General features: G+C 46.3%; 1 protein-coding gene across 3 annotated transcripts in view; it reads right to left on the bottom strand.

Annotated features, from left to right (window-relative positions):
- The window catches only part of FRMPD2 (FERM and PDZ domain containing 2), an 878,187-nt gene that overhangs the window by 24,120 nt on the left and 828,306 nt on the right, over positions 1-25,761 (bottom strand). For all 3 annotated transcript variants that reach the window (XM_069611181.1, XM_069611182.1, XM_069611183.1), the window contains one exon: positions 25,661-25,751. In XM_069611181.1, coding sequence (XP_069467282.1) covers positions 25,661-25,751 — 91 coding nt within the window. The remainder of the gene's footprint in view (positions 1-25,660; positions 25,752-25,761) is intronic.

Below are 25,761 nucleotides of genomic sequence, written 5' to 3'. Positions count from 1 at the left end.
AGTTCAGCATCTTTTCCTCCATCCGGTATTGATCGATCGGTTCTCCTCGCCGGTCCTGATGGGAATATTGGGCGGTACCCCGGGTCCCTTGGGTCTCTGCTCCCGGTCTCCGGATCGTCCTCCTAGGCCAGTCTCCAGGTTTTCTTTCTCCTAGGACGACAAAGGAAAAGCGGCAATACCTATTCATGGACATTTCTCCCCCACCATTGATATATTGGGGTGGCATATATATTTTAGAACTCAACAGATATGAACATGCACATTTTTTTTAAATTAAGAGACAGGAACACATAAACTTGAGAAACACAGAATTTGATAGGCTATATGTAGGATCTTTTAGGGTTGGAATTGAATTACTCTGGAGCGGTACCCTCTGGGATTGCAGAGGACTCCTCCAGTTGCTGCAAAGTGTGCCTGGGATGGCAACACTTCAACTGGTGTATGTGGACCCACTTGTCTTCCCCCTCTGCCAAACCGCCTTTGGGGATGCGGATCTTGTAGGCCACAGGGGAGATCTTGTCTATAATCTCAAAGGGTCCCTTCCATGTAGGCAAAAATTTTCGCTGTTTGGCCTGGTTCCTTTGGAAATTGTATAGATAGGCCCGATCACCCACCTTATATTCCTTCCGGAAAGTTTTCAGGTCATAGTGGGTTTTCATGCAATCAGCTGATCTTTCTAGATTCCGCTGAGCATAAGCAAACGCATGTTGGAGGTGTTTCCTTAAATTCTCCACATACTCATGAGTTGTGGAGGCATTTATCAGTGTCTGCTCTTGGGTCCTGTAGAGCAAATGCTGAGGAAGCACCATCTTGCGCCCAGTCATCAACTCGAATGGTGACATTTTGGTTGCAGATGAAGGGGTAGATCTGATGGCCATTAGGACCAGAGGTAATCAGATATCCCAACTTGGCCCAGAATCTGCCACAAACTTCTTTAATATGCTCACAATGGTTCGGTTGTATCTCTCCACTGCTCCAGAAGAAGCTGGCCTGTAAGCAATGTGTAACTTCCTCTTGACCCCCAGTATCTCCCACATCTTTGTCATTACTTCACTGGTGAAGTGGCTACCCCTGTCTGACTCAATCCTTTGAGGTAGACCAAAACGGGAAAAGATGTGGTTAATCATCAGGGCAGCTGCAGTTTCTGCCTTGCAGTTTGGGGCTGGGAGACATTCCACCCACTTGGTAAACAAGCATGTGACGGTCAACATGTACTTGTTTCCTCTAGACGAGCGAAACACAGGGCCTACAAAGTCGATTTGCAAATCTGACCATGGCAGTGTCATTCCCCTCTTTTGTAGAGGTGCCCGGTGTGTGGGAGATGATGGCTGAAATTGTGCACACACAAGACACCCCTTCAAGTATTGGTCGAGGTCCTGCCCCATGTGTGGCCAGTATGCAACCTCTCTTAATATTTCCAGTGTTGTGTGAAACCCTCTATGACCGGCGGTGGCCGCATCATGGGCGTGACTTAACATCAGGCTTCGGAATGAGGTAGGAACCACCCACTGATCGTGGCCAGCTTTGGATTTCCTTACCAGCAAACCGTCTTGGATTCGGAACATTTTTGGACATTTCATCAACACTCTTAGGTCCTCTTTCCCAATGTAATTGGTATCCGTCAGGAGAAAGTTCTCAGGGTCCTCAAGGTGTTGGTAAAACTTACCAATAATTGGATCCCCCTTCTGAGCTGTAATCAAATCAGCATCAGGGGTCTCCTTGCTCCATTGGGCAGTTGAAAGATATCATTGTGAGCATTTGTCTGGGACCTAGTGATAGCAGTGACCTGGATTTCCCCCAACAGGGACTCTATTTCGATTAGATCCCCTTGGATGGCCCCGGTTTTGGCCAGATGATCAGCTAAGTCATTTCCAGTTTTGTCTGGTCCCTCTACTTTGGAATGACCCTTGATCTTTTTCCAGTAGATGGTCATCCCCTTCGAGGTGACCAGATCATCAATGTTTTGGATTAACTTCCCATGTTTCAGGGGTTTGTTATTAGCACATAACATGCCTCTGGTTTTCCAATTAACCAGGTGCTCCACGAACCCGTTCCGTACATAATCCGAATCGGTGATTATGACCAGTTCGTGGAGTTGATGTTGGACAGCAGTGAAGATGGCCTAATGCACAGCCATCAATTCTGCCACCTGACTACTTCGGGGACCAATTTTGTATCCGGCGGAGGGTTCTGGGAACTCCTTCACCCATGCATTCCCTATGCCAGCCACCAGTTCTTTCTCCCCGTTGTTGTCAACATGGTAAGAGCATCCATCCACATAGACAGTGGGCATTCCCTCACACTTGTCCTCTTCAAAGACTTTGTGTGGGGAATTAAGGTATGCCTCCATGTTGTCCTTGATTTTTAGACTTTCGTCCTCGAGACAGTTTTCTCTGGCACAATGATGCAAGTCAGCCAGACCTTGCGCGAGGGGACTCTTCTTCTTTTGGCCATATCTGACCTCCACAGGAAAGCCTTGCATTGACAGAATCCAGGAAGTAATTCGGGAATTACTTACATTTCCGGCCCGGATTCTGTCACTTTGGAGATATTGAAGAGGCTGGTGTGGAGTCTCCACGATGATGTGTTCCCCCTGGATAAACGGGCGGTAATTCTTCAATGCCCACACCTTCGCCAGGAGAGCCTTCTCACAATCGTTGAATTTTTCCTCCACAGAGGATAAGGTTTTGCTCGCATAGGAGATTACTTTATTGACCTTGTCATGCTTTTGGTATAATACTGCCGTCAAGCACGTATTAGAGAACCCTGTCTCAAGGAAGAACTCCTTGTTTCTGACAGGGTAAGCTAGGCAGGGTGCTTGTGAGAGGCTTCTTTTGAGTTGTCTTACTGCCTCAGCCTGTTCTGGACCCCATTCCCACTTGACCCCCCCCTTCAAGAGATGAATCAGGGGTCTGGTGATCTCTGCGTAGCCCTCAATGAACTTCCTGCTGTAATTAGTCAGTCCAAGGAGGCTCCTTAGTTCCCGCAGAGTTGTGGGGTCTTTCAGTTTCTGAAGTGCTTCCACTTTCTTTTCCTGGGGACAGAGACCCTGAGGAGTAATCTCATGCCCCAAGAAATTAACACGGGTTCTACACCACTGTGCTTTCTGAAAGGAAAGTTTTGCTCCGGCGGCCCTCAACTGGGTCAGAACATAATGGATATCCGCTATGTGTTCCTCCACAGATGAACTTTTGATGAGGACATCATCTACATAAGCCAGGTTACCCCTTGCACCCAGGTCGGGCATGGCCTTGTGTAGGAAAATGTTGAATTCATTGCCGGAGTTGAGGTATCCGAAGGGAGTCCGGGTCCATGTGTACTGCTGGCCCCCAAAGGTAAAAGCCAGCTTGTATTGGTCCTCCCTACTGACAGGCACAGTCCAGTATCCATTGGTCAGGTCTATTGCATTGAATACCTGTGACCCCTGGATCTGGGCCAGCCCTTGGTCAATGTAGGGCAGAGGCCATCGGGAAGTATGGACCCGTTTGTTGAGCTCCCTGAGGTCGGCGCAGAGTCTCCACTGGCCGTTTGGCTTCAGTATTCCCAGCACCGGATTATTGAAGGTGCTGTGTATTGGACGAATTATTCCCCGGGACACAAGGTTCTTAATTATTTCAGTAAGGGACTCAATGGATGCGAGAGGCAAACGATATTGCTTCACAAACACTGGAGTCATGCCAGGGTCCGTGGGGATTGTTGTTGTGTGGATGTCGGTGCGACCACAGTCATATGAGTCTACCGCAAAGAGATCTTGGAAATCCAAGAAAACTTGTTTCAACTTTTGCTTTTGTTCCAGAGTCACACAGGCATCAGCTAGGTTGACTCTCTCTTCCACCATCTGCCTGAAGCCTGGAAAGACCTCTGGTTTGGCTATTTCAGCGGCCTCCTCCAGCTGGGTGGAGAAGTCCCTGGTCAGAGTGCTTATTTGGACTGGAGGCTTCAGGTGGGAAAGGCAGCCCTCATGGACCTGGAAAATCACCTCATCCCTCCTGAAGTCACAAGTCACATCTTCCTTACCATAAGGGCAAGAAGTGTACACCAGGAAGTTCCCCCCATGCCGGGTAAAAATCCTGTCTGGTGTTGTATTGTCATCACTGTCACTGTCAAAGCAGTCCTTGGGGATTGGTCCTAACAGTTCATTTCCTAAATCAATGGAAAAATGTCGGTCATCAACCGCCATTCCAATAATGGTGCCTGCGGCTAGAGTAATACTCTTTAAGTCGCTGTTATCCACCTCTATTGGAATGGTGTCATGTTCTATGTTGACTAATGGAGTTGGGTTTACCCCCAACCCTTGCTGTTGGAGAGAAGCATTTAAATGTATATAAGCATCAGGGTTTTGCAAATATTGTCCTCTTTTAACTTTCACTTCCAGGGAGAATTGTCGGGTCCTTTCTGGGATGGTGACTTCCTCTTTGATCTGAATTTCAACTGCATAAGGTAGCAATTGAGCTGACCTAAATGCTTTTTCTAGATCATCAAAGCCCATGGGATTATCCGCTAATCGGGACCAAGCTTTGCAGTTTATTAGGTCCAAACTAATGGCAAAGCGATTGAGAATGTCACTGCCTAAGTAAAAAGCGTCAGTGACGTCTCGCACGACCCAACAATTGTGGACTATGCTCTTGTTGCCAATGGAGATTTTGAGCATACACCTGCTTGGCAGGAGATGTTTGGAATTGGGTGCTTCCAGGTCCATTTCCCATTTGTCTATCAGTTTGAATGTGGGAATGGCTGGATCTTTTGGGAGTTGGCAGAACATGGCTTCGCTGATGAAGCTCTTACCGTTGTTCACACACACTCGAGCGAGAACAGGGTCCTTCCCATCATTTAACTGAACAGGGATGAACAACTGCTCTCCAATTTGCTGAATATCAGCCAGGCTCTGAGCTGATTTCACATCTTTCTGGACTATAGGAGTGGGAGTTTCTGATTGTGGATTAGTAAAGAATTTCAAAGTGTTTCCTTCCAGCGTGGAGTACCACTTTAAACGGGAAGGAAGCTTGATTTTCAGAAATAGAGAGGACCCCCCATCACCAGTCTGTTGGCCTACTGCTATTACTGTCACGTCTGGAATTTGGTTGTTCTGGAAGTGAAATTCTACTTGGTCAGATTTTTGTTCAACCATGTGGCAGGTGCCGTTTAAACTAACATGGTTGACACTCTGTTTTAATTTTATTGGTCGGCTAGTCTGGGTCCAGAGGACCTTGTTTACACAATCTATTAGGGGTGACAACCTTCTCAGGAGGTCATTCCCTAGTAAACAAGGGGTGCCCTCTGGAGTCACTACTATGACCGGGTGTTTCACCTTGTGTCGCCCAATTTTGATGTCCAAATCTGCAGTCCCCTCAACAGGAATTTCCTTCCCGTCAAAGTTCTGCAGTTGTCCAGGAAGAGAGGTGAGAGGAATACAGTAATTCTCCCCCCTTCCTGCATTTAGTTCCTCAAAGGCCCTTTTGGACAGAAGGGTGGCTTGGGATCCAGTGTCCACCAGTGCCAAAATTGTACCCTGCCCCTGTACTTGCACCGGGGCATAGTATCTTCCCTCCTTCTCCTCAAGGGGGCACAGATAATGCACATTTTTGGACAACTGGTGGGCTAACTTTCTGGTTTTGGACATTGCTAGAGAAGAGATTTGGGCAGAATTCTGTGGAGAGCCTTGGGAATCTGAAAGAAAAAGTTGGCAACTGGAGATCAGAGCCATTGTGGGTTCCCCTGGTTCCGGTTCTGGGCTGCCCCCCCCCCCTTCTTGGAGGCAGTCACCAGGATGGGTTTGAACCAGGGGATTTCGGTATTGTGGGTTCTGGGATGAGATTAAGGGCGGCGGTCGCTCAGTCTCCATATCTCCCCAGTCTGGATTGGAATCCCTTGGGACCCATTTTTCCTTGGGAGGAGTTCCCCCATCTCTGAAGGAGAAGGTCCTTTCCCCAGGATCCTCTCAGGATCCCTCTCCCTCAAATTGGAAGACCTGTACCTCCTCCACAAAGTGGGTCTGTTTGGGTCCTTTGTTTCTCCTACCCCCCCTCTGCTCCTTGGGAGGCCGGCTTTCAGGGATAGGAGATTTTGTTTCCGGTTCCTGGTTTTCTAGGAGCTGTTTACAAGTTGGGAAGGAAGCTTCCTCCAAGGCTTTACACCCCCCTTCCCCTTGTGCCTCCTCCCTGGGAAGGGAACCGGTGTGTTATCGGGGTGCTGCCCCCGTCATTGGCTGGAGCACCAGGTTCAGAGTTTGGGGCATTCTGCGGTGGCATGCTCATCTGAGGGTTCTGTTGAGCCCTCAGTATGTGACCCAGATCCCGTGCCATATTTTGGACCTGGCGCTCTAACTGGAAAACCCGCTCAGGCTGATACAGGGCTCTATTTTCTCCCCTGGGCTGATCCCGGGAAGGGTAGCTATCCGTTCTCTGGTAGTACCCCTGGTTGGGAAGATTTTGGTACCCCTCCACCCTTGGCCTCCCCTCTTCCGGATTAGGTTGTCTGGGCTCAGGGAATTGGGGAAAGAAGGATGGATGATTTTGGGGCTGGAAATTGGGCGGATACCTGGGGAAAAAGTTCTGCCCAGGATTTGGAGAATTTCTGCCCTCCTGTGGGAAGTTGGGAGGGAAGTTCCCTGGGTTAGGTGCTTTGCCGGATCCCCCCCTTGGGCTGGAGGAGTCCACACATAACCCAGGATTGGTCGGTTTCCCTTATAGCGGGGACTTACATAGTCAGGGGAGCGGGGGACCCCATTTGTGGAATTACCTCCTCGACTCCCTGTCTGTGACTGGCCCGAGGGCCTTCTGGGCTGTGAATTATTAGGTGCAGGTAGGTTTTTAGGCCCCCCCATCTCCAAATCCAAAACGGGAGTGACCTTTACCTCTGCCACCTTGGCAGCAGCAGGGGTGCTGTTGGTTTTGGGATTTTTCTGGGTATTGCTTTTATTTTCTATGGGCTTCTGCACCTCATAGATCCGGGTAGCCTGTTCAATGACCCAGTCTAAAGATCTTTTCTCATGAAAATCTCTCACGAGCTGGGTCATTATATATTTGGGCAAGGCATGGAAAAATGTATTGACAAATTCTCTGCTGTCTGTGCGCACCCTTCTGGTGGTTTGCGCAAAGGCACATTTCAGTTCTTGCACAAATTCTTGTGGGGCCTGATCCTCCCTACATTGCAAATTGTAGGCTGCCTTGCGAGCCTCTTGAGGATTTCTGTGAACAGAAAAATGTTTCAAGATGGCCGCCTTATAGGTGGACCATCTTAAATGATTTTGGTCCTCCAGCCCCGCAAAGAAACTGGAGTATTCTGGTGAGAAGGTCCACTTTACATATTGAATACAGCTTTGGCTGTCCTTCAAATGGAAAGTCTCCATCATTTGCTCGTAAAGCTCCAAGTGTTCCCAAACAGAATACTTGGCGTTCTTGTGATAAGGCGTGATGACACTCCTTATTGCCTTTATTTGCTTCAATGGGTCCTTAAGCAAGGCCCTTTTTGCCTTATTGGCCTTTTTGGTTCGGGTAACCCTGGTCCATTCATCCTCTGACTCAGAGGCACTGCTCCCAGAGGTTCCTGTCTGATCTTCCAGGTTTTCCTGGATTCTGCGAGCCTGGGATTGGCTGGCAGAATGTGGGGACCTGGTCTCCTGTGTCCTGCGCCGTTCAGAGGAGTCTTCAGATTCCTCCTTGCTGCCAGGATTTGATGGGTACCCCCCCCACTGACCTAACTGGGCAGAAGTTTTCAGGATGCCCTTAATGGGCCTATTCTCCTGGGGTTCCCCACTAAATTGCACTGTGCTTAGGTGCCCATACCCGGATGCCCGCCCATCCATTCCTGAGAGGTACTGGCCTATGAGCCCCATGCTTCTGGCTGGATAGTAATCTGCCATCCCTGTGGCCCGGTGCTCATGTGCGCCAGGGGACATGGGGGTGGCAGAGTCCAGGGACTGAGAGAGATAAAGGCCTCTGGTACTAGGGCTCCTGAGGTTATGCTCAGGAGTTTCCCTTTCCCAGCGAACCTGGTCTCTATCCGCCCCTGCTCCCTGTTGCAATGCAAGAGCCTGCGCCTTCAGTTCCTCAGTTAAGGCCTTACTAGACTCTATCAGTCTCTCCTGCATTGCTACCTGTTGTTGGAGCCTATCATTGTGCTGGCAGAGAGCCTCATTCTCTCTCTGCGTTTCCTGATTGGTCCTGGAGCACTGGGCCAGTCTTTGCTGCAGGAGTGTTACCTCCTGAGTCCCATCGCTACTGGCCTGCTCCTGTCTTGCCAGAGCCTCCTCCACCCTCCTGGTGTGCTCTAGCAAGTCCTGGTGTTCTTTTTGGAGGTCACCCAGTCCCTGGTGGGCCAGGTGATTTTCTTCCATTTTAAGTGGCAGACTTCCTGGCCTAAGGTTTCCATTTCCTGACTAAGAGTCTGCATCTGTACCGTCAGGTCGTCCCTTTGCCTTTGGAAGGCACCAGCTTTCTGGCGCTCCTGATCAAACTCTGCCTGGGTATCCAGGTCTTTCAGGATCAGTTTATTGCTCTCCTCTTTCTCTCTGTCTAGTTGGATTTGCAGGGTGGCTACCTGCTCTGTGCATGCCCTGTTGAAATTGATCTGTTGCTCCAGCTTTTTCTGGCTCTGCAGTAGGGAGTCCAAACTGTCTTGGCGTTCCTTCTGCAAGGCCAGAATTCTGGTATCCTGGTCAGCCTTTTCCTGTTGCAGTATATCCATGTCCTCTTTTATTTTAATGATATACTGCCTACTATCATTTTCAGACTCCTGGCTCCTCTGCAGCCTCTGCTCAGAAGAGTCCAGATCAGATTGGGCCTTCTGTAATGCCAGCAGTTGCCTACTCGCCAGATCTTGGCCTTCAGCACACTTGTCCTGCATGGTTCCCATATGTAAATATAAATATGCCGCTACCCTGGCAATCTTGTTGTGCTCATCCTTGGCCTTAGGGGACATATATAGTTCACTCAGGGCCACATGTAAGGGACCCTGGTCTCTCCATATATCTGACCCTGTTTCAGTGATCTGGGGTGCGATTGCCTGCAACCAGACCGTCTGGTCCTGATGAGTCCACTCACCTCTCACAAATAGCTTATGTAAGAAGTGCTCTCTGTTTATTTTCATATCTACCAAGGTCGTCATTCTGGAATTTGAGTTCCTTCCTGACTTACAGAAGTTTGTATTTTATTTTTGCAAAACAGACCTTTTCCTTAGAGCGTTCCTTTGAGGAGTGCTTTACAGCGTAACACAGCGTGGTGATCCGACCGGATATGTGTATCTGGTCAGCTGGCACACTGTATTAATCTGCACAAGTGATAGATCTAACCCAAACGTCTGTCTCGAGCCCCCACTTTGTAAGAGGATTCAATCCAGCACTACAGCTAAGTCAATGCCTAGTCTGGGATACTGAATGAAAACCCTTATTGATATATCTTTATGTCCAGTTCATGAGTTCTGGATGACTACCCCTATATAACACCCCTCTCTTGGAACCCCCCTGACCCCACTGAGCCAAGAGGTAGTTCTGTTTTGCAAGTTTAAACGGTTTATTTGAGAATGTAAACAATATATATATATCACACTTTATAATAAATTAATAATTAATATCACACTTCAGAACATGAGCAGTTAACAACAATGGGTAATGTTCTACTAATAAACTGATTTGATTACCCAGGAGTAGTATAAAGGATGAGGTAGCACGCTTGGGAATAGGAACAGAAGAATAAGGTGGTAGAGAATGCTTTATCTAGTTTCAGATGGATGCAATGTTGGATGAAAATGCAATACAGAAAATACTCAATATGATTTCAACAAAACAATGTAATCACTTTTCTCTGGCAATCCACTCCCCCCTTATGCAATGTAAGGAAATGAAGAGGAGAGCACACAGTTCTTAGAAATGCAATCAAATGTAATTCAGTTCACCCCAGCAAGCTTAGACTACAGAAGTTTGAAACACAGGCCCAAAATGCTTTTATATGTGCTGGCAATGAAGTGAGGAATATGCTGACAATGGTTTTAATTCCCTTTAGGAGGTTCAGTGTGAGTGAAATATACTTGGGATGAGTTCAGGCTCACTTTAGCAAGGATCTAGGAGTAACTATCAGGTTAAATGAATTTTTGGCAAAGGGAAGCAAGGAAGCTGCTGTTTTCACACGTGGCTGGATTTTTAACTAAATCGCGAATCGCGGCAAAATTCGCGAATGCGTGAATCACGATTACGGCAAAAGTATAAGGAGTAGTAAGCTTGTTGAAAAGCTGGGATTCTAAGCTTTCAGAGGAAAGTTAAACCAAGTTCCTAGCCCAAACGGTTCCAGAGATACGGACGATTAAATAAAGGTAGTTTTACGGATTTGAAATTTTAAAAGTTCAAAGCGACAGGTAACAGCTTGCAGCTAGAAAATGACAGGTGACAGTTCTACTTAGGTTAAATAGATTGAATTATATTATATTAAACTAAGGGATATGTTCTGAGTATTGCTGAGTACTCACAAGAGATTTTGGACAGGAAGGCGACTTTGTCACGGATCCCGTCACTGCGCACAGCACTTCACAGCGATCTGGTCTCCGGTTCCGAGTACAGCTCTGCTTTCTGGGTCACCGGCACTGCTCCTGGATCTTGGGTTCTGCTGGTCTGGTCTAGCACCGGTCTGCACGGCTCCTGGTCCTGCTTTCTCCGGACACAGCCATGATCTGCACGGCTCCTGGACACTGCTACTGGTCCCGGCAATGTTCTAGGCAGGGAATTCAAACAGCTCGCCCGGCTGTTGATAGTCTGCAAATGATTTTTGGGCCTGCTGACAAATACTTTTGCTTGTAGTGGGCCTTCTTGGTTCAAAGTTCTGTAGTCTCTGTTTAGCTTGGAAGTCTAAGTGTAGGAACTCTGGATGTGAAGTCGTCGGTCAGCATGCTCCGCAGCAAATGGAATTGAATGTCCCTACCTGTCCCAGCAGTCTCTTTTTATGTGTTTTGAAAGTGGGTGGAGAGGCTAGCTTTCTAGGCCCAACCCCTTCAGAGTTGTGATAGGTTGGAGAATTCTTTGCGTTCTCACTGGAGAACAGGATTGTGTGTCAGAATGATGTCATTTAATGGCTTGCAGAAAGGACACTCCCCTGTCAAATTACACACAAATCTATATTTGACCTAAAGACATATTTCATAGATACACAGTGGTTTGAAATTACATGCACCCATCACGGATCACATGAGGTATACTCTGTTCAAACTCTGATGTTTCTAAGAGCTCGCATTCAGAACTGGCAACATTTTGCGTTTTTTAACTGGTTTTGCAACATTGGTTTTTCATTAAAAATTATACACATATACACGGCCTGTCCATACATACTCCAGTAAATTCCCATGTCTCTAGCTTAAACACAGAGTCTGTGGTGTCAATAAATAGCGGGGTTTTGCCCCAGAACATCACACAAATTCTCAACACGTCTTAAAACGTGCACCGAAAAATCACAACAATTATGGTATCATTTAAATAATTTTGACAAGTCCGCACTGTGAGTTATACATCTTTCTTAGAATCATATTCTGGCCAACAGGGGTGTGTCTTTTCAGGTCACATGGTATAGAAGCCAGTTTATCCAGTTTCTGCCAAGCTCAGAGACCCTGCCCCTCCCAGCTTCTGCCAAGAGGAAGCTGTTTTACTGTCCCCCCAATAAACCATCTGCCTGAGTCAAGGCAGGGCTTTGTTCAAAAGGAAGCCATTTACGACCACCCTAATAAACCATCTGCCTGGGCCCTTTCTTTAGTTTCTTGCAATCCCCTGGTAATTCAATCAGAGAGTGTGTGACCTCCTTTTGGCAGGAGCAACAGAATGCAGCCAGGCCTGGGAATGCATTTGTTGGGCAAGCCCCCACTCCTGTCGGGGGTAGCTGTCTGCCAGAATTCCAGTTTCCTTAAGCCAGGTTTCAGGTAAAATGTCACTTTTTGTTCCCCAGTTTAAGTCAAGACAATTTTTACATATGCAGCTAGAATGCTGATTCTAAGTTCACAACTATGACATTTTAACAGTTACAAACTATGTGACACTCAAAAGTAGGTCACTCAGTTAATTTAAACATTTTCGATTTTTGGTAGTTTTAAATCCAGTTTCAGTTAGGCTGCTGCAGACCTGCAGAGCTCAGCCAGTCTTGTTATGAACATTGTTTTGGGGCTCTTCAACTTCCCAGATTTAGTATGCACACATACTTCATTCTGCCAGATGTCCGCTGGTGTTCAGTGAGATTTTTGGATGTGTTGCAATGTTTGAAAATAGGCATTTTGAGCTGGCATTCAGAGAAACCAAAGGTAATTTTAAAGTGCGGTTTTTCCTTTGGCACACATTTCACTCATGGCACCCCGGCCCATCCTGCTCGCACTGGTGGGTGGCAAGTTAGGCAACCATTTTAGTGTGCACAAACTGTGCGGTTCTCCTGGATTTTGGCGCACATGTGGGCTTTTTGGCCATCTTGGATTTTCTAAGCCCACAGCACCAAATGTTGCAGCATGATAGCTCAAACGTGGGTCAGGACACCCAACAGGACCAATGCTCAAGCCAGAAGTTACATATAAAAGGCACTCACCGAGTATGATAACAATGAAAATGTTCTAACTTTCAACTTACACAGCATCATAGTTACTGATAATTGAGCTGCTACTCTGAAGAGGAAAGAAAATGCAAAACAATCTGCCCACTCATCCTCCAAAGACAAACTTGGAAAGAAAATGCCCTGATACTCAAGAACAAATTGTTAACAAATGGCACCTCGAGGCACATTTTAAATCTTTCCATTCATTAAGAAAAATTAAATCGGCCAGGCCAACGTTGCATTCCCTATGGATCACCTGAGTGAAGCAAACAACTGCATTAATAATCTATACATGATTGTGAGATGCACCTCAAATCTGGTCAATTCCCTTTTTCAATGAGAAATACTTACAGTTTTCTCAAAATTTCGGACACTATAATAATTTATTTATCTTATTTATTTATTGTTCGCTTGTTAGGCGCTTATACAGCAGGTACATAGTGTTTCAAAGCGCCCACCGGGCAAAGGGAGGGAACAAAGCAGTGATACATATTGAATACACAAGAGAGGAGGGGAAAGGGAAAAAAAGGACGAACCTACTATGCCTTGTGAGTATTCAGTACGTGCAAGTGCAGCACGGAAGAGGGCAGATGGGGGTAGGTGCTGGAGTGTCCGTGCTTGTGAGTGAGCAACAGATGAAGTGCATGTTGTGGTAAGTGCTACACGGCCTGGCGCCGTGTTGGATGTAAGTGCAAGCCTCCAAGGCAGAGGGAGTGCCAAGGCAAGTGCTGAGAGTAGACAGAAGCTGGTCGATTGGGTGTGGGAGGTCAGGGGCCCCTAGGATGCATAAGGGCCCAGGACACCAATCACAGCAACTGTGAGATTAGCAGAGGAGAGAAGATGGGAAGGAGGAGGTAAAGTGTAAAGTCTTGAGGAGCTTACAGAATTTAAGGAAGTCCTGCTCAAGGCGAAGAGGGAGGGAGGATGTTCTATATTAGGGAGCCAGCTGAGGAAAGCGATCAACAACCTCATGCCCTATGTTTGCACACAAAGAGTTGATGCAGGAGGAACATAGAGTTCTGGAGGGAGAGTATTTAGTGAGATAAAGTTGAAGATAGTGAGGTCCTCACCCCCAGACAGCCTTGTGGATGATGCAGAGGGATTTGAATTTAATCTGTGCACCAACCGGGACCCAGTGAAGACTTGCTAGGGCAGGAGAGGATAAGCCTTGCCGCCCTATTCTAGATTAGCTGGAGAGGTCGCAGAGTAGAAAAAGGTAGATTCAGGAGGAAGCTATTGCAATAGTCAAGCCTAGAGAGAATCAGGGATCAGTTAACGTTGAGCCTCTGGTGGAATGTGAAAAAAGGGAGAAATCCTTTGAGAAGGAATAGCTGAAAGAGGGACTTTTTGGCAATGTCCTGAGTGTGAGGGAGGAAGGAGAGAGAGGAGTCGAAGATGACTCCAAGGTTTCTGGCTTCAGAAGAAGGTGAAGGGGGAGAGCCCATGGAGGAAGGCCAGATTGAAGGGAAGAAAGAGGGTGCAGGGGTACCGATGGGCAGGATCTCAGTTTTACAGGCATTGAGGCAGAGATTGTTGGAGGTGCACCAGGACTGAATGGCAGATAGGCAGTCACTGGCTTCATAAGAAGGAGCAGGAGGAGAGCCCATGGACAAGGAATTTACTATCCCAAAGCAATGAATCAAAAGAGACCACATTTTAACCCTGCTAAAAACAACAATGTGCTAGTACCCCTATCTCTCACTATAATATCTATACTAAGACTATCTTTGTATTTCAAAGACCCCATTCCAGTGATTTCCATATGGTTGGTCCTTTTCTTCAATGGCACAGATGGTCTAAAATCAACGGTTTGGAAAGCTTCCAGGGCTATGCCAGTGATTAAGATTAATTAGTACCCGGCGAGGGCGCAATCAGAATGAAAGAGCCATTCTGATTGGCCCTCGCCGAGTCATTACCAGGCCGGGAATCCCTCCGTCGGGATTCCATGGCCTTTGTCCCCTGTGCGGGGCATGGCAGCCCCTCAGCCAATGAGGAGGCTTGAAGCAGGGCCATCCCCGCTCTGGGCCTCCCCAAGGGACAGAGGTAAGGCTTTCTTTTTTTCCTTCCCTCCCTCGTTAAGGCCCTCGCTTCGCTCGAAGCCTCTAACTATGGGCCCCGGGGCATTACCTGAGTCGGTAATGGCCCCGCCGCTCGGGCATATTGCTTAATTCAGAGCCTTCCGCTTATCACATTTTAATGTTTTAGTTTGTCTCCCTAAATGAGAGAGGAAAGCCCCAGGCGTGGGTCCCTTGCACGCTGTGCCATAGAGAACCAAGCTGCAACTCACAGATGAGGCCCAACAAAGGCTACACATGTCTGGGGGTGTTTGTGGTTCTGTGCAGAGGAGAGATTGTCTAGCAGTTCGGGCTGAGCTGTTCCCATTGGTGGCTGGACCATGATTGATTTGCATGTGATTCATCCCCTTCTGCTATGGCACAGACAGGCTGAGAAACATTGGCGTGGAAGGATGCCCAGAACTAAGCCACTGGGTAAAATTAGTTCATAACCTTAAACCCATCGCATTTATGGGCTATAAGGGACACGAGATGACAGAGGAGAGGAATGCTGCTATGCAGAGAATTAATTACTGTACAATAGCATATAAGAGAAAAAGGAAAGGCTGTTGAGGCTGTTATATAGCACCGGAGAGGGATTCCCATTTCTTGTATATAATAGAGGAGAATAACAACACTGTGTGTTATGTGGCATAGAAGAGAACACTGCCATTTTATGTTATGATACGCATGTTATGTTATGTTTAGTGGCGTATAAACAGCACCAAGTTACCACAATCATCGACTCAGATTGCCTAGGCTTGTCTGAAAAGTTTGCATATTGTGCTTCTACGAGGACTTAGCTTCCGGAGGGGAAAATGAGAGAGGAAGATAAGAGGACTGGAGCAATGGATTAGGTGCCACAGACTAAAAGGAGGGGCGAGGCGCTGCAAGGGTAGATTTTCTTGTGGTGGACCATACGCATGTTTTGCAGAAAAGGTTGTGGTTTAAAGTATTTGGGATAACTTAGACTATGTTTAGAAGCAGTTCTGGAGAACAGGGCATGGATACATGACATAAGGTTTGGATGCATGAGGGGCTCAGGATTCGGTCGAACCATTGATATTTGGTGGCTTATTTGCCCAGGTTTACATTTACATTTTACCACACGCCTGACTACTTGATATTCTGGGACTGTAAGGCCTGGGGCTGAATGTAGCCTGGCCAAGAATAGACTTTTACAAAGTCAATGACCACATTTCAGCACCCATTGTAAAGTTGACAACCTGTGTCCATTCTGCTTTTAAAGCATTGACTAAGGTAACAATGATAATTCCCAAACAGTAGGTTGTACACACCCTAAAAAAACTTCACTGGACCTTACCTATCTAAGCAACTACAATTCTCTTGCCAGCTTTTCAAACCTGGCCAAGACTATTGAACGCTGAGCAGTCTCACAACTAATAAAGCACCCACGCAGCCAAGATCTGCAATGTAATTTCAAAGTCACGTTGCAAATAGTGGCTGATGATGCTTTTCTGTATAATTCAGGAACATTTACAGACATTCCATAATTTAAGTAGCTAACCGTGATTCCTAATGTACCAAGAAATGGAATGAGACGTGGCATAGCAGTTCAGGCTGCAATGCTTCACTTTGGGGCGGGCCCCAGAGGGCTTGTATATGGTTGGCCCTCTTCGTCAATGGCACAGATGGGCTAAAAACGATGATGTGGAAGGCTGCCCAAAGTTATTGCACCAGTTAAGAATGATTCATAACCTTCCCTTCATCACATTTAAATGTTATAAATGGTCTCCCTTAGTGAGAGAGGATATGCCCAGACGTGCTGCGCCCTAAGGAACCAAGCTACGCCCCACTGATGAGGCCCAAAAAAGCTAAGCACGTCTGGGGTTGATGTTGTCAGGCTGAGATTCTGGTCTTGCGTCTGCGGAAGCTGCTGAACCCCCGACAATCCACCTAAAATGTAGCACTCAGAGCTCTGGACAAATTACTGCTCAGTCTGCCACACTTCAAGGGGAAAGGGGGAAAGGGACAAATTAATAAACACCAGGCTGGAAGCTATCGACTAGCTGGTTCATCACCGGTAGTTGAAACATAAGCATATAAAAACACCTCAATTTCTCATTGAGTCACTGACCTTAAAATACTATATCCTTTACTAAAAAGTTGTAAACACCATATCTGGTACTTCTCTTCAAAATGCCCAGAGAAGTGATTTAGTAGAATATACTTCCTTACTAGTTGCCAAGAAACTCAATGATCATTCTGCCTTCTTTGTTAGGTCCTTGAATGCATTAGAAGTATTTTCCAGTAACTTCTTAATCTTCAATTGACTTATACAAAGTCTTAAAGTTATCTATGAAGTAAAGGAAGTTCCAATGAAAACCAATTTTGTAGTTTCTTCTTTTTTTGTTTAGTGTTAAGATAGTCTTTGAAAAAAATGAAGAGCTTGAAACTTGCGATGAAAAATTCATGTGGCGAAATTCACGCACAAGCGCTAAAATTCAAGTTGCGAAAAAACACACACACGCGCTATTAATCCAAGACGCGGAAAACACGCACATGTGCTAAAGTCCCACGTAGAAAAAACACGCCCACACGCTTCAGTTTCACGTAGCAATGTTCTCGCCCACGCGCAGTAGAATCCACGTAGCAATATACTTGCGCACACGCGGTTAGTTCACGAAGCAATGTTCTTGCACTCGCGCAGTAGAATCCACGTAGCAATATACTCGCGCACACGCGGTTAATTCACGTAGCAATGTTCTCGCACACGCGCGGAAGAATCCACGTAGATATATTTTCGCGCACGCGCGGTTGAATCCACGTAACTCAAAGTTCACGCTCGCGCTAACACACACACGCGCTGAAGCTTATTAACGGCTTGAACATGCGCTAGCTTTGAAAAGTCACGTAGCTTATGAAAACATGCGCTCGCACTTCAGTTTATGCGTTCATAAGAAGATTGTGTTCGCGCTCTTGAACCTTTAAAAACAATTTAACCTTTTTACAAAAAAATTAGTAGAAAGACAGTTCAGAACTAAAGTAATCTTCCACTTTGAAATAATTTAAAGGCACTTATCTCTTGAAAGAGTCTTGAATAAGTTATTCTCTCAGAAAAATTGAATTTTCGCACTCCTGTCCTGTGTCCCAATAAACTCCAAACTCAATTCCTGTTATTTTCTCAAAGAAGCCCCTGACTAATATATGTATGTAACACCTGACCCAGAGTATGTAAGGATATGTCAGCGTAACACCTGACCAATGTATGTATGTAACACCTGACCCAGAGTATGTAAGGATATGTCAACCTAACAGATGTTGCTTGGGACATGGCCTTGCACTTTGGGCTGGACTGCCACCATTGATGGCTGGACCAAGATTGATTTGCATAGGGTTGGTTCCCTTCTGCTGTGCGCAGACAGGCTGAGAAACAATGGTGTTGAGTTAAGACTGTCCGACGGTGTGCCAGTGGAAAAAATGCATTGATTACCTTCCACCTGTCATATTTATAGGTTATAAAGGACAGGATATGTTGCTAGGCAGAGGATGAATTACTGTATGAGCGTGATATATGAGAGAAGAAGGAAGGCTTATTGAGGTTCCTATACCAAACATGGGAGGCATTCCCCTACATGTGTTATGTGATAGAGAAGAACAGCGACCTTGTGTAACATAGGAGAAAACACTGCCATGCTATGTTATGTGATGTTTGTACGCCACCAAGTCACCACCATAGTAGTCTAGGTGCATCTAGACTTGTCTGAAAACTTGGCATATTTTGCCCAGCCAAGCCTTAGTCTCTGGAGGGGGAAAAGAGTGGGGAATGATACGAAGATTGGAGAGAGGGAATTGGTGTCATTGACAAAAGGAAGGGAGAGATGCAGCAGGGATACGGATTGTGTGGTAGTGTGGGGGTATGTCGGCACTTTTGGGTGTATCATGTATCGGTAATGCAGAAAGGACTGTGCGTGAAGGTGTATGGGATGCATTAGACTGTTTCGAGGCAGGTTTGGAATGCATGCATTTAATGAGTACAACATGTAAGGGTTGGATGCATAAGTGGCTCAAGCTACGTTCGACCGAACAATTATTTGCCAGTGTGTAAATATTCACTTTAGAGCAGGGTGAACCCCTGGATATTCTGGGACTGAAAAACCTGGGATGAATGTAGCCTGGTCAAAAAAGACTGTGTACCAGGTGAATGCTGGTAGAAAACAAGGGTAGGGAGGAATTAGAAAAGTCTGACTAAATATTGACAGCTCTGCGTCTTAACAGCGAAGTGCTACTGATGGGTATTTATTCTATGTTTCTGTCCTGCCGGGTTAATTCATAATTACTAAGATTACAAAGGACCTACATCATTTGAGAGACTTCTTTACTTTGTAATGTAAAGCTAGAGAGTCCATTCGGATGTCTCAGACAGATAGCTAATGTTCGCATGTCTGCCCTGAAAATGTATACATAGAAGGGGTTCCACAATGAGCTACCTATCGATGTAGCACTAAAGGTTGGAGACTGCGGCACTCTGTGGGTGGATTTAGATAGACATCTTTTACAGCATATATAAAAAGATGGAAAGGTCGGAATTACAAAAATATATCGAATTTTATTACGTAACATCTCATAAAAGTTAATATGGCTCCAATATGGCCGCGCTTCACGCCCGCACCTTGCGGCCCGTAAATAAACTGTTTTTGACTAAAGCGTCATTCCGCAGCTGTCGTTTGAGCTACATCACACGACCCCGCGGTGTTCATCGTCTCCCGTCCCCCTTCCCCCTCCTTCTCTCCTTTGGTAAGAATAAATTATAATGGTCCCGGTTTGTTGGGCCAACGTGTTATGATGAAATGACTGAATGAAGTTATTCAACCATATGGCAGAATTGCAGAGGCAACTAATTTGGCCCAAAAATCATTTATGGATAAAATAATGAAAAATCACAATAAAATAAAATGGTGAGCACCGATATTTGTTTCTAGGAGGGTAGAACTGCATCATTCTGTGGGTGATGAAATGAAAGATACACATAGAGTTGTTGGGTCGGCTAAACATATATGTTTTGGTTTTATTATAGATACGTTGGGAGAAAAGGCAACAGTACCTCCAAAACATCATCTTAAACCGTTACACCTTTGGGCTATTGTGTCCTGAAGGAAGCCTTACACGGATGACCAAACTTTTTTTTTCAAATAACTGTCTGTCTAAATGTGTGTTCAATAATAATGGTGGAAACAGACAAACTCCTGTCGACACAATAATTATGGGGAGTTGTTCAAAATGAAACATGAATTGCATTGATTAATGTCACCCATAGGCTACTAACACCGCATTAGCTGTTCTTTATACATCCCTGTGTTATACGTGCTTAGTAAAAAAGAAATTACTGGCATATCACTGTATTTTTTGATAAACTGCATTTTATGTTGTTATGATTTTCAAATGTGACCAATGTGTCAAAACTTATGAGATGTTACGTAATAAAATTTTGATATATTTTTGTAATTCCGACCCTTCCATCTTTTTATATATGCTGAAAAATATGTCTATCTAAATCCACCCACAGCGTGGGGCAGTCTCCAACCTTTAGTGCTACATCGATAGGTAGCTTGTTGTGGAACCCCTTCTATGTATACGTTTGACAGTCCTCTCCCAAAGAGCCCCTAACAAAAAAGAAGACATATTGTACTTTGCTCACTGAGTATTCCCTACCCTGAAAATGTGTTGTCAAACGAGGTGTTCAAAATAAGTAGAGGATTGCAAATGGGCACAGGGAGACTGTTAGCAGATGATAAGGACATCCGATGGTCTCGTACCAACATGCAAGCAATTACAAAAGGGCAATAGTAAACATCCTGCAATGTAGTAACAACTGTAGTCCTAGTCCACAGTTCCCTTCATGCTATACTTATGGGAGAGCCTGCTCATAGGGACAGGGCCAGAGGCATTTGTTCAGCAAAACAAAATAGTCGCTCAATATCATTGATTTGTTTGGTGCAAGAGCACATGGCTGTGGACCCTTAACCCCCACAGGAGCCGCCCCCAGCCTTGACCCACCAATCCTTTTCCATCCGCCTGACAATATCTGACTGACGGCTAATTTTAGCTGGGAACGTCGGAGGGTATGTGGATGAAGAGGGACAATGGACTTGGAGTACAGTAGTCACTAATGTGAGTAACCTTAACTTACTCCCCCTTTCTCATACTCATAGCAGACCCTAAAGTAAGCAAGCGCAGAGGGGAGGGTGTTTCTAGCTGATCAAGCAAAAGAGATTCTGCAGTACTACTTGGCCAAATCGTGGGACAGCCTGACAGCTGGCTTCTAGATACGAATGCTTCCAGAAAGCAGGAGGTGAGGCCCATGTGGGGGATCTTGCTATGACCACCTAAGGAACGCGGCACTGAAAAGCCACAGAAGCCATGTTGGCCCTTTCACAGTGGGAATTAAGACACCTTTGGACCTTCAAGTTAAAACATTGGAAGCTCTTCGAAATGCAGCGAATTATCCACCGAGCTATCATGCTTCTGGAAGCCAGATTTCCTGGAGGAACCTCCTTAGAGAACAAAATATCTGCCTGTGGAACAAAATTGACTAGTCCTGTCCAGAAAAAACTTGAAGACCCTATCAACATCCAGATTATGGAGGACCATGGAAGATGGTGAAGATTTCAGAACAGCAAGTGTACAACTCACTGATCCTCTCAGTCAAAGGCATGGCTACAAGAAACACTTACTTCCATGAGACTAGGCTAATGTCTGCAGAGGCCATAGTTTCGAATGGTTTGTCCGCTACAGTATTTAGAATCAAGTTAAAATTCCAGGAAAGATGAGGGGCTGGTATGAAACTAAGATTTACCACCAGATTGGAGTGCAGGAAAAAAGCTGTCTCCGAGTACAGTAGGTGGCCAGGGCCACAAGGTAAGTGTGAAAGTAGTCAATGGAAATGCCAGATTTGGTGAGGTTTAGGTAAATAAAAGGATAGAATACAGAGGGGATGACATGTGATCAACCTGTTTGTCTTGACACCAATGAAACACTTACTCCTATACTTTAAGCAAGCAGACTCCTTCCTTGCTGCCATGATCATCTGAATGTTCAGCTTCGATAAGCCGACGTTGCCAATGGTCACCCACTCAGGCACCAGGCCTACCACTTCGGAAGAAGAAGAAATTGTGTATCCTTCATCACCCTGAGAGTTAAATACTAGACCCTGGCCAGACACCATGGCACTACCAGGATCATCCTACAGGGACTTGAAGTCAATAAGTACCTGACTGCGTTGTGTATGGGAGGGAAAGGTAAAAATGTGACATGAAGAGGGAATCAAAGACATCGCCTAGACAGCCCGGGGTCCTGCCGAGACAAGATTCAAACTGACAATACTTGGCAACCCAGTGGATGCAACAACATCCACAGAGTCTCACCTGGAAAAAAGATCCTGCACCCCTAGGTGAAGTTCTCACTTGTGGTTTGAGGGCTTCAGCCTGCTTGTGGAATCTGCCTCCACTTTTGATTCTCCCAGAATGTGGAGGGCTTGAAAATTAAACTCTTAAGAAATTGTCCATTCCCAAAGCGCTACTGCTAACACAGTGGGCTGAGGAAACGTTGTCCTGCCCTATTTGTTTATTTAAAGCATGGTCATGGTGTTGCCGGTGAAATCCAACACTGAACTCACCCTAGATCCTGGGCAGAAAAGATTTCAGCGTGTTGAAGATATATTGCTGCTGAAGCACATTCATATGAAGGAGATGATCCTGGGGTCCACAGAGGTCATGATTCTGAATATCTCCAAGGTGGCTTCCCAAACCAAAAAATAAAAAGTCGGTTGTAACTGTTATTGGAGGGGGACAATCCTGAACTCCCTTCCCCCAGCAGGTTTGCCGGGTTTGACCACCACCTTAGATTTGGCCATAGGAAGTCAGCAAAGGGAATGACGGCCAACTGGGTATGATCTATCTGGTTTTAGACTGATGTAAGGTATAGTTGAGTTTGTTTCACCCTGATTTTCGTGTGAGGCACCTAGACGTCACAGGGAACCAGGAACCCCAGCAGCCTCTGGTAGCAAGGAGATGTGGTGCAATTACTGTTCAGCAAGTTCTTCTCAAGTCCTGTACTCTCTCTTGCGTGGGACTTAGGTGTCCCAGCAAAACCCAAAGAAGATCAGGCTCTCTGCATCCATAAAACAGGATGCCTCTGAATCCACCAAGAGGCTCAGCTGGAAGAGTTCTTCCAGCAGCAGAAGGAGAGAGAGAGGGTGCTGCTTCCTAGGGGCTGGGGCTTGGACAAAGCAATCATCCAGGTAATGGTACATATGATATGATTGGTTATTTATAACGCACGTAATACCCAGAGGCTTCTAAGCAAAGACCCGGGGATCGAACCTGTGTTGCTCCATGTTGTCTTGCTTCTAAAGCAAGCACGTTGCCCCTGAGCTATCCTCCCGAGCGTGAATGTCCATCAGCCTTAGGCACACTGTGGCTACAGACTTCATCCTGGTGAAAACACTGGGGCTGCGTTATACCCAAGAGGCTGGAATTGTGGGAGATGTGGATGCAACCTAGTGAAGGAGGAGGACGACAGCACAAACCCCACCTGGACACAGAGAGGACCCTGGAAACTTTTGGAACTGCTCCCCCCCCAACTGTTCAGAGGAAGGGATAACACAGGTGAAGAATAGAGGTGGACTAGCCTGTCATTGTTTAGACTATTGCATGGAAAGAGCTGAAGAGACGGCCTGGTAGGGCACCCTTCACTGGTACACTACTTTTGGTGCTGTGAACGCATCAAATCTACCTGTCTGACCTGGTGCTCTTTGAAGCCTCTAAAACTTCAAAAGTACCTTTGCTTTTGATCAGCATCTCTCTGTCCTCCCTGCAATGACTCTTGCCCAAATTTGGCCAAAACGGAAAGAGACTTTGCTGTTTACATGCTGACTTTCTTCCTGAGGAGTACCTCATCAGTGGACCATTGAAATAGGTCTGCCTCTTTGAACGGCAGGTCAAGAATCTTCTCTTGCACATCATCTGAGTTAAACGTACGGGCTTTGGAGTATGCTTGGCGGAGGATATCTACTTCCACCAGCATATCTCTGGCTGCAGTGTTAAGCTGATTAGAGAGGTCTTGTGCAACATGTCAAGCCCAGTGCTGAAGTGGTCCTGTTTGTCTGCAGCCATTTAGACTCAAACAGCCCCCTCCATAATTTGAGATTGTCTGCTTCAAATAAGGCACCTGAATTCACCTATTGTAAATGCAGCAATTATTTCTGGTAGACTTTGCACTCCAAGCCCTCAAGAGGTGTATCCACCTTGCTGAGGACTGAAGCAGAGGACCCTCATGCTGCCTAGTAATGCAGGATCACAGCCTCCACCTCTGAGAAGAATGACTGAGGATGAGAAGTCAGGCACAGTTTCTCAGAAGGAACCAGTCTATGTTGCATGTTTATTCTCCTCTTGATGATGGAAGCTGAGCAGGGCTTTTGGCACAGCATGTGTAGCCTCAGCTAAGACATTTGTCTGCATGGTCATTCCCGACATAAATTGCACCCTTGCCTGCTAATATCAAAGAGGATTCTGGCTTTGGCAGAGGTGTCGCCGGAATCAGAATATCAAGGAATTCCAACAGAACAGACACACAGTCATGAAATGCCAGAGCCGAAGAGGGGGAGTTCCTCCTCAATCCTGTTACCTCATCAACTTAGTCTGGGACACCTGAGTCAATGGTTAGAACATCAGGTAGAGCTGGAGAGTTCACAGGAAGAAGCAGAGGCTGTATGGGGATCAGAAGCGAAGATGGAACCTGGTCCAAAGGTGCCAACATGGGACCCTCATGAGTAGAGGTTGGTCGCATTGATGCAGTGTTCAAGGGCTGAGGCCCCAGGAGGACCCAGAGGAATACAATTCATGAATGATAGCCTTAAAGTGTTCCTCATTTATAGAGGCTTCATCAGAGCCTGCAATTTAATAGAGAACAAGTCTTCTGACAGAGTTTAAGGCTCTGGGGCCTGTGGTGCATGCCTTGTCTACGAGGCTGTTTAAGGGGGCTGCAATGAGAGCCCTCTCCCACCTGACAACCATAGATCGGACCATGGCAAATACAAATGGGGGAAGTCAGCTGGTACTGTTATGTTGGTGCTGTCTATTGCACATGGGTGCAAAGGGATTCCTTCTCTCCATAGGTCTCTCTAAATGTTAACAATCCATGAGTCACAGGATCTACACTTGAAATCAAGGGTGCCATTTGGTGACCTTTTAGCATGCTGTCATCCATTTTCCTTATGGCCCTCAAGTGGTCCCAGATGTGCCACCTGGGCCTTGGCAATTATGGGAAGACTACTTCAGGTGGCCAACAGGGAACTCAGTGTCCACATTGTTAGGCAACAGTGCCCTGGCCCACTTTGTGGAGCTGGTCCCATTAGCCCCAGATGTAGCCCCTTTTAGGGTAACAGAAGACATCCACCTGGCTTTAGCTCCTAGTTGGGGAGCATTTGACCGAATCTGCTTTCTGGGGATCCTTGATCATGCACATGGTGTTTGCCCCAGAACAGGGAAACTATGGGTGTGTCCCAGACTTAGCCCTGGAAAGAAGAACCTCAGCTGAAATGGACCCCTCCCCCAAACTGCGAGGCTACTAAAAGGTGTCCCCAGGTTGGGGTTCTCTGTAGGATGGAATTTCATGTACAAAATCATCAATGTGTAGAGGAAGCAGCTTCTCGAACATCTTCTCCCAATGTTGAAGCCTCCTAAGTAGCATGGAAAAAGAAAAAGGCCTGCAGCACCGGCAGCAGACCCGCCAGTGCTCCTACTCCAAACACCTGAGGCACAGATAATGAAGGTCTGCAATGGTTGCCGCAGCTGGCACAGGATGCAAAACCGGCTTTACTGACCTAGATGGAGAGGGGGCGACCACGCAGCCGAGGAGGAGGGAACAAAAAAAGAGTTGGGGAAAGGAGAGAAAAACAAGTGACAGGAGCTCTATAATTGGGGCTCCAATCCGTCCTGTGTGGAGACAGGGAAAGGACTGTCATGTGTGAGATGTAGAATATGGAAAAGGTGAACAGAAGTGCATATGAAAGAAAAGACCCAGTGGGTCATCACTCACATGGAAGAATATCACGATATCTGTTTTTCTCACGATTCTCTGGAGATTTCCCAACCCGGCAATCATCCAAGGGCTTCAAATGCTCCAAAGTCTGAAAAAAA

This window comes from Ambystoma mexicanum, chromosome 8 (genome assembly GCF_040938575.1).
Source record: "Ambystoma mexicanum isolate Mex_15411 chromosome 8, UKY_AmexF1_1, whole genome shotgun sequence".
NCBI lineage: Eukaryota > Metazoa > Chordata > Amphibia > Caudata > Ambystomatidae > Ambystoma > Ambystoma mexicanum.
Note: the sequence above shows the minus strand (reverse complement) of the source record. Positions and strands in the feature narration are given on the sequence as shown.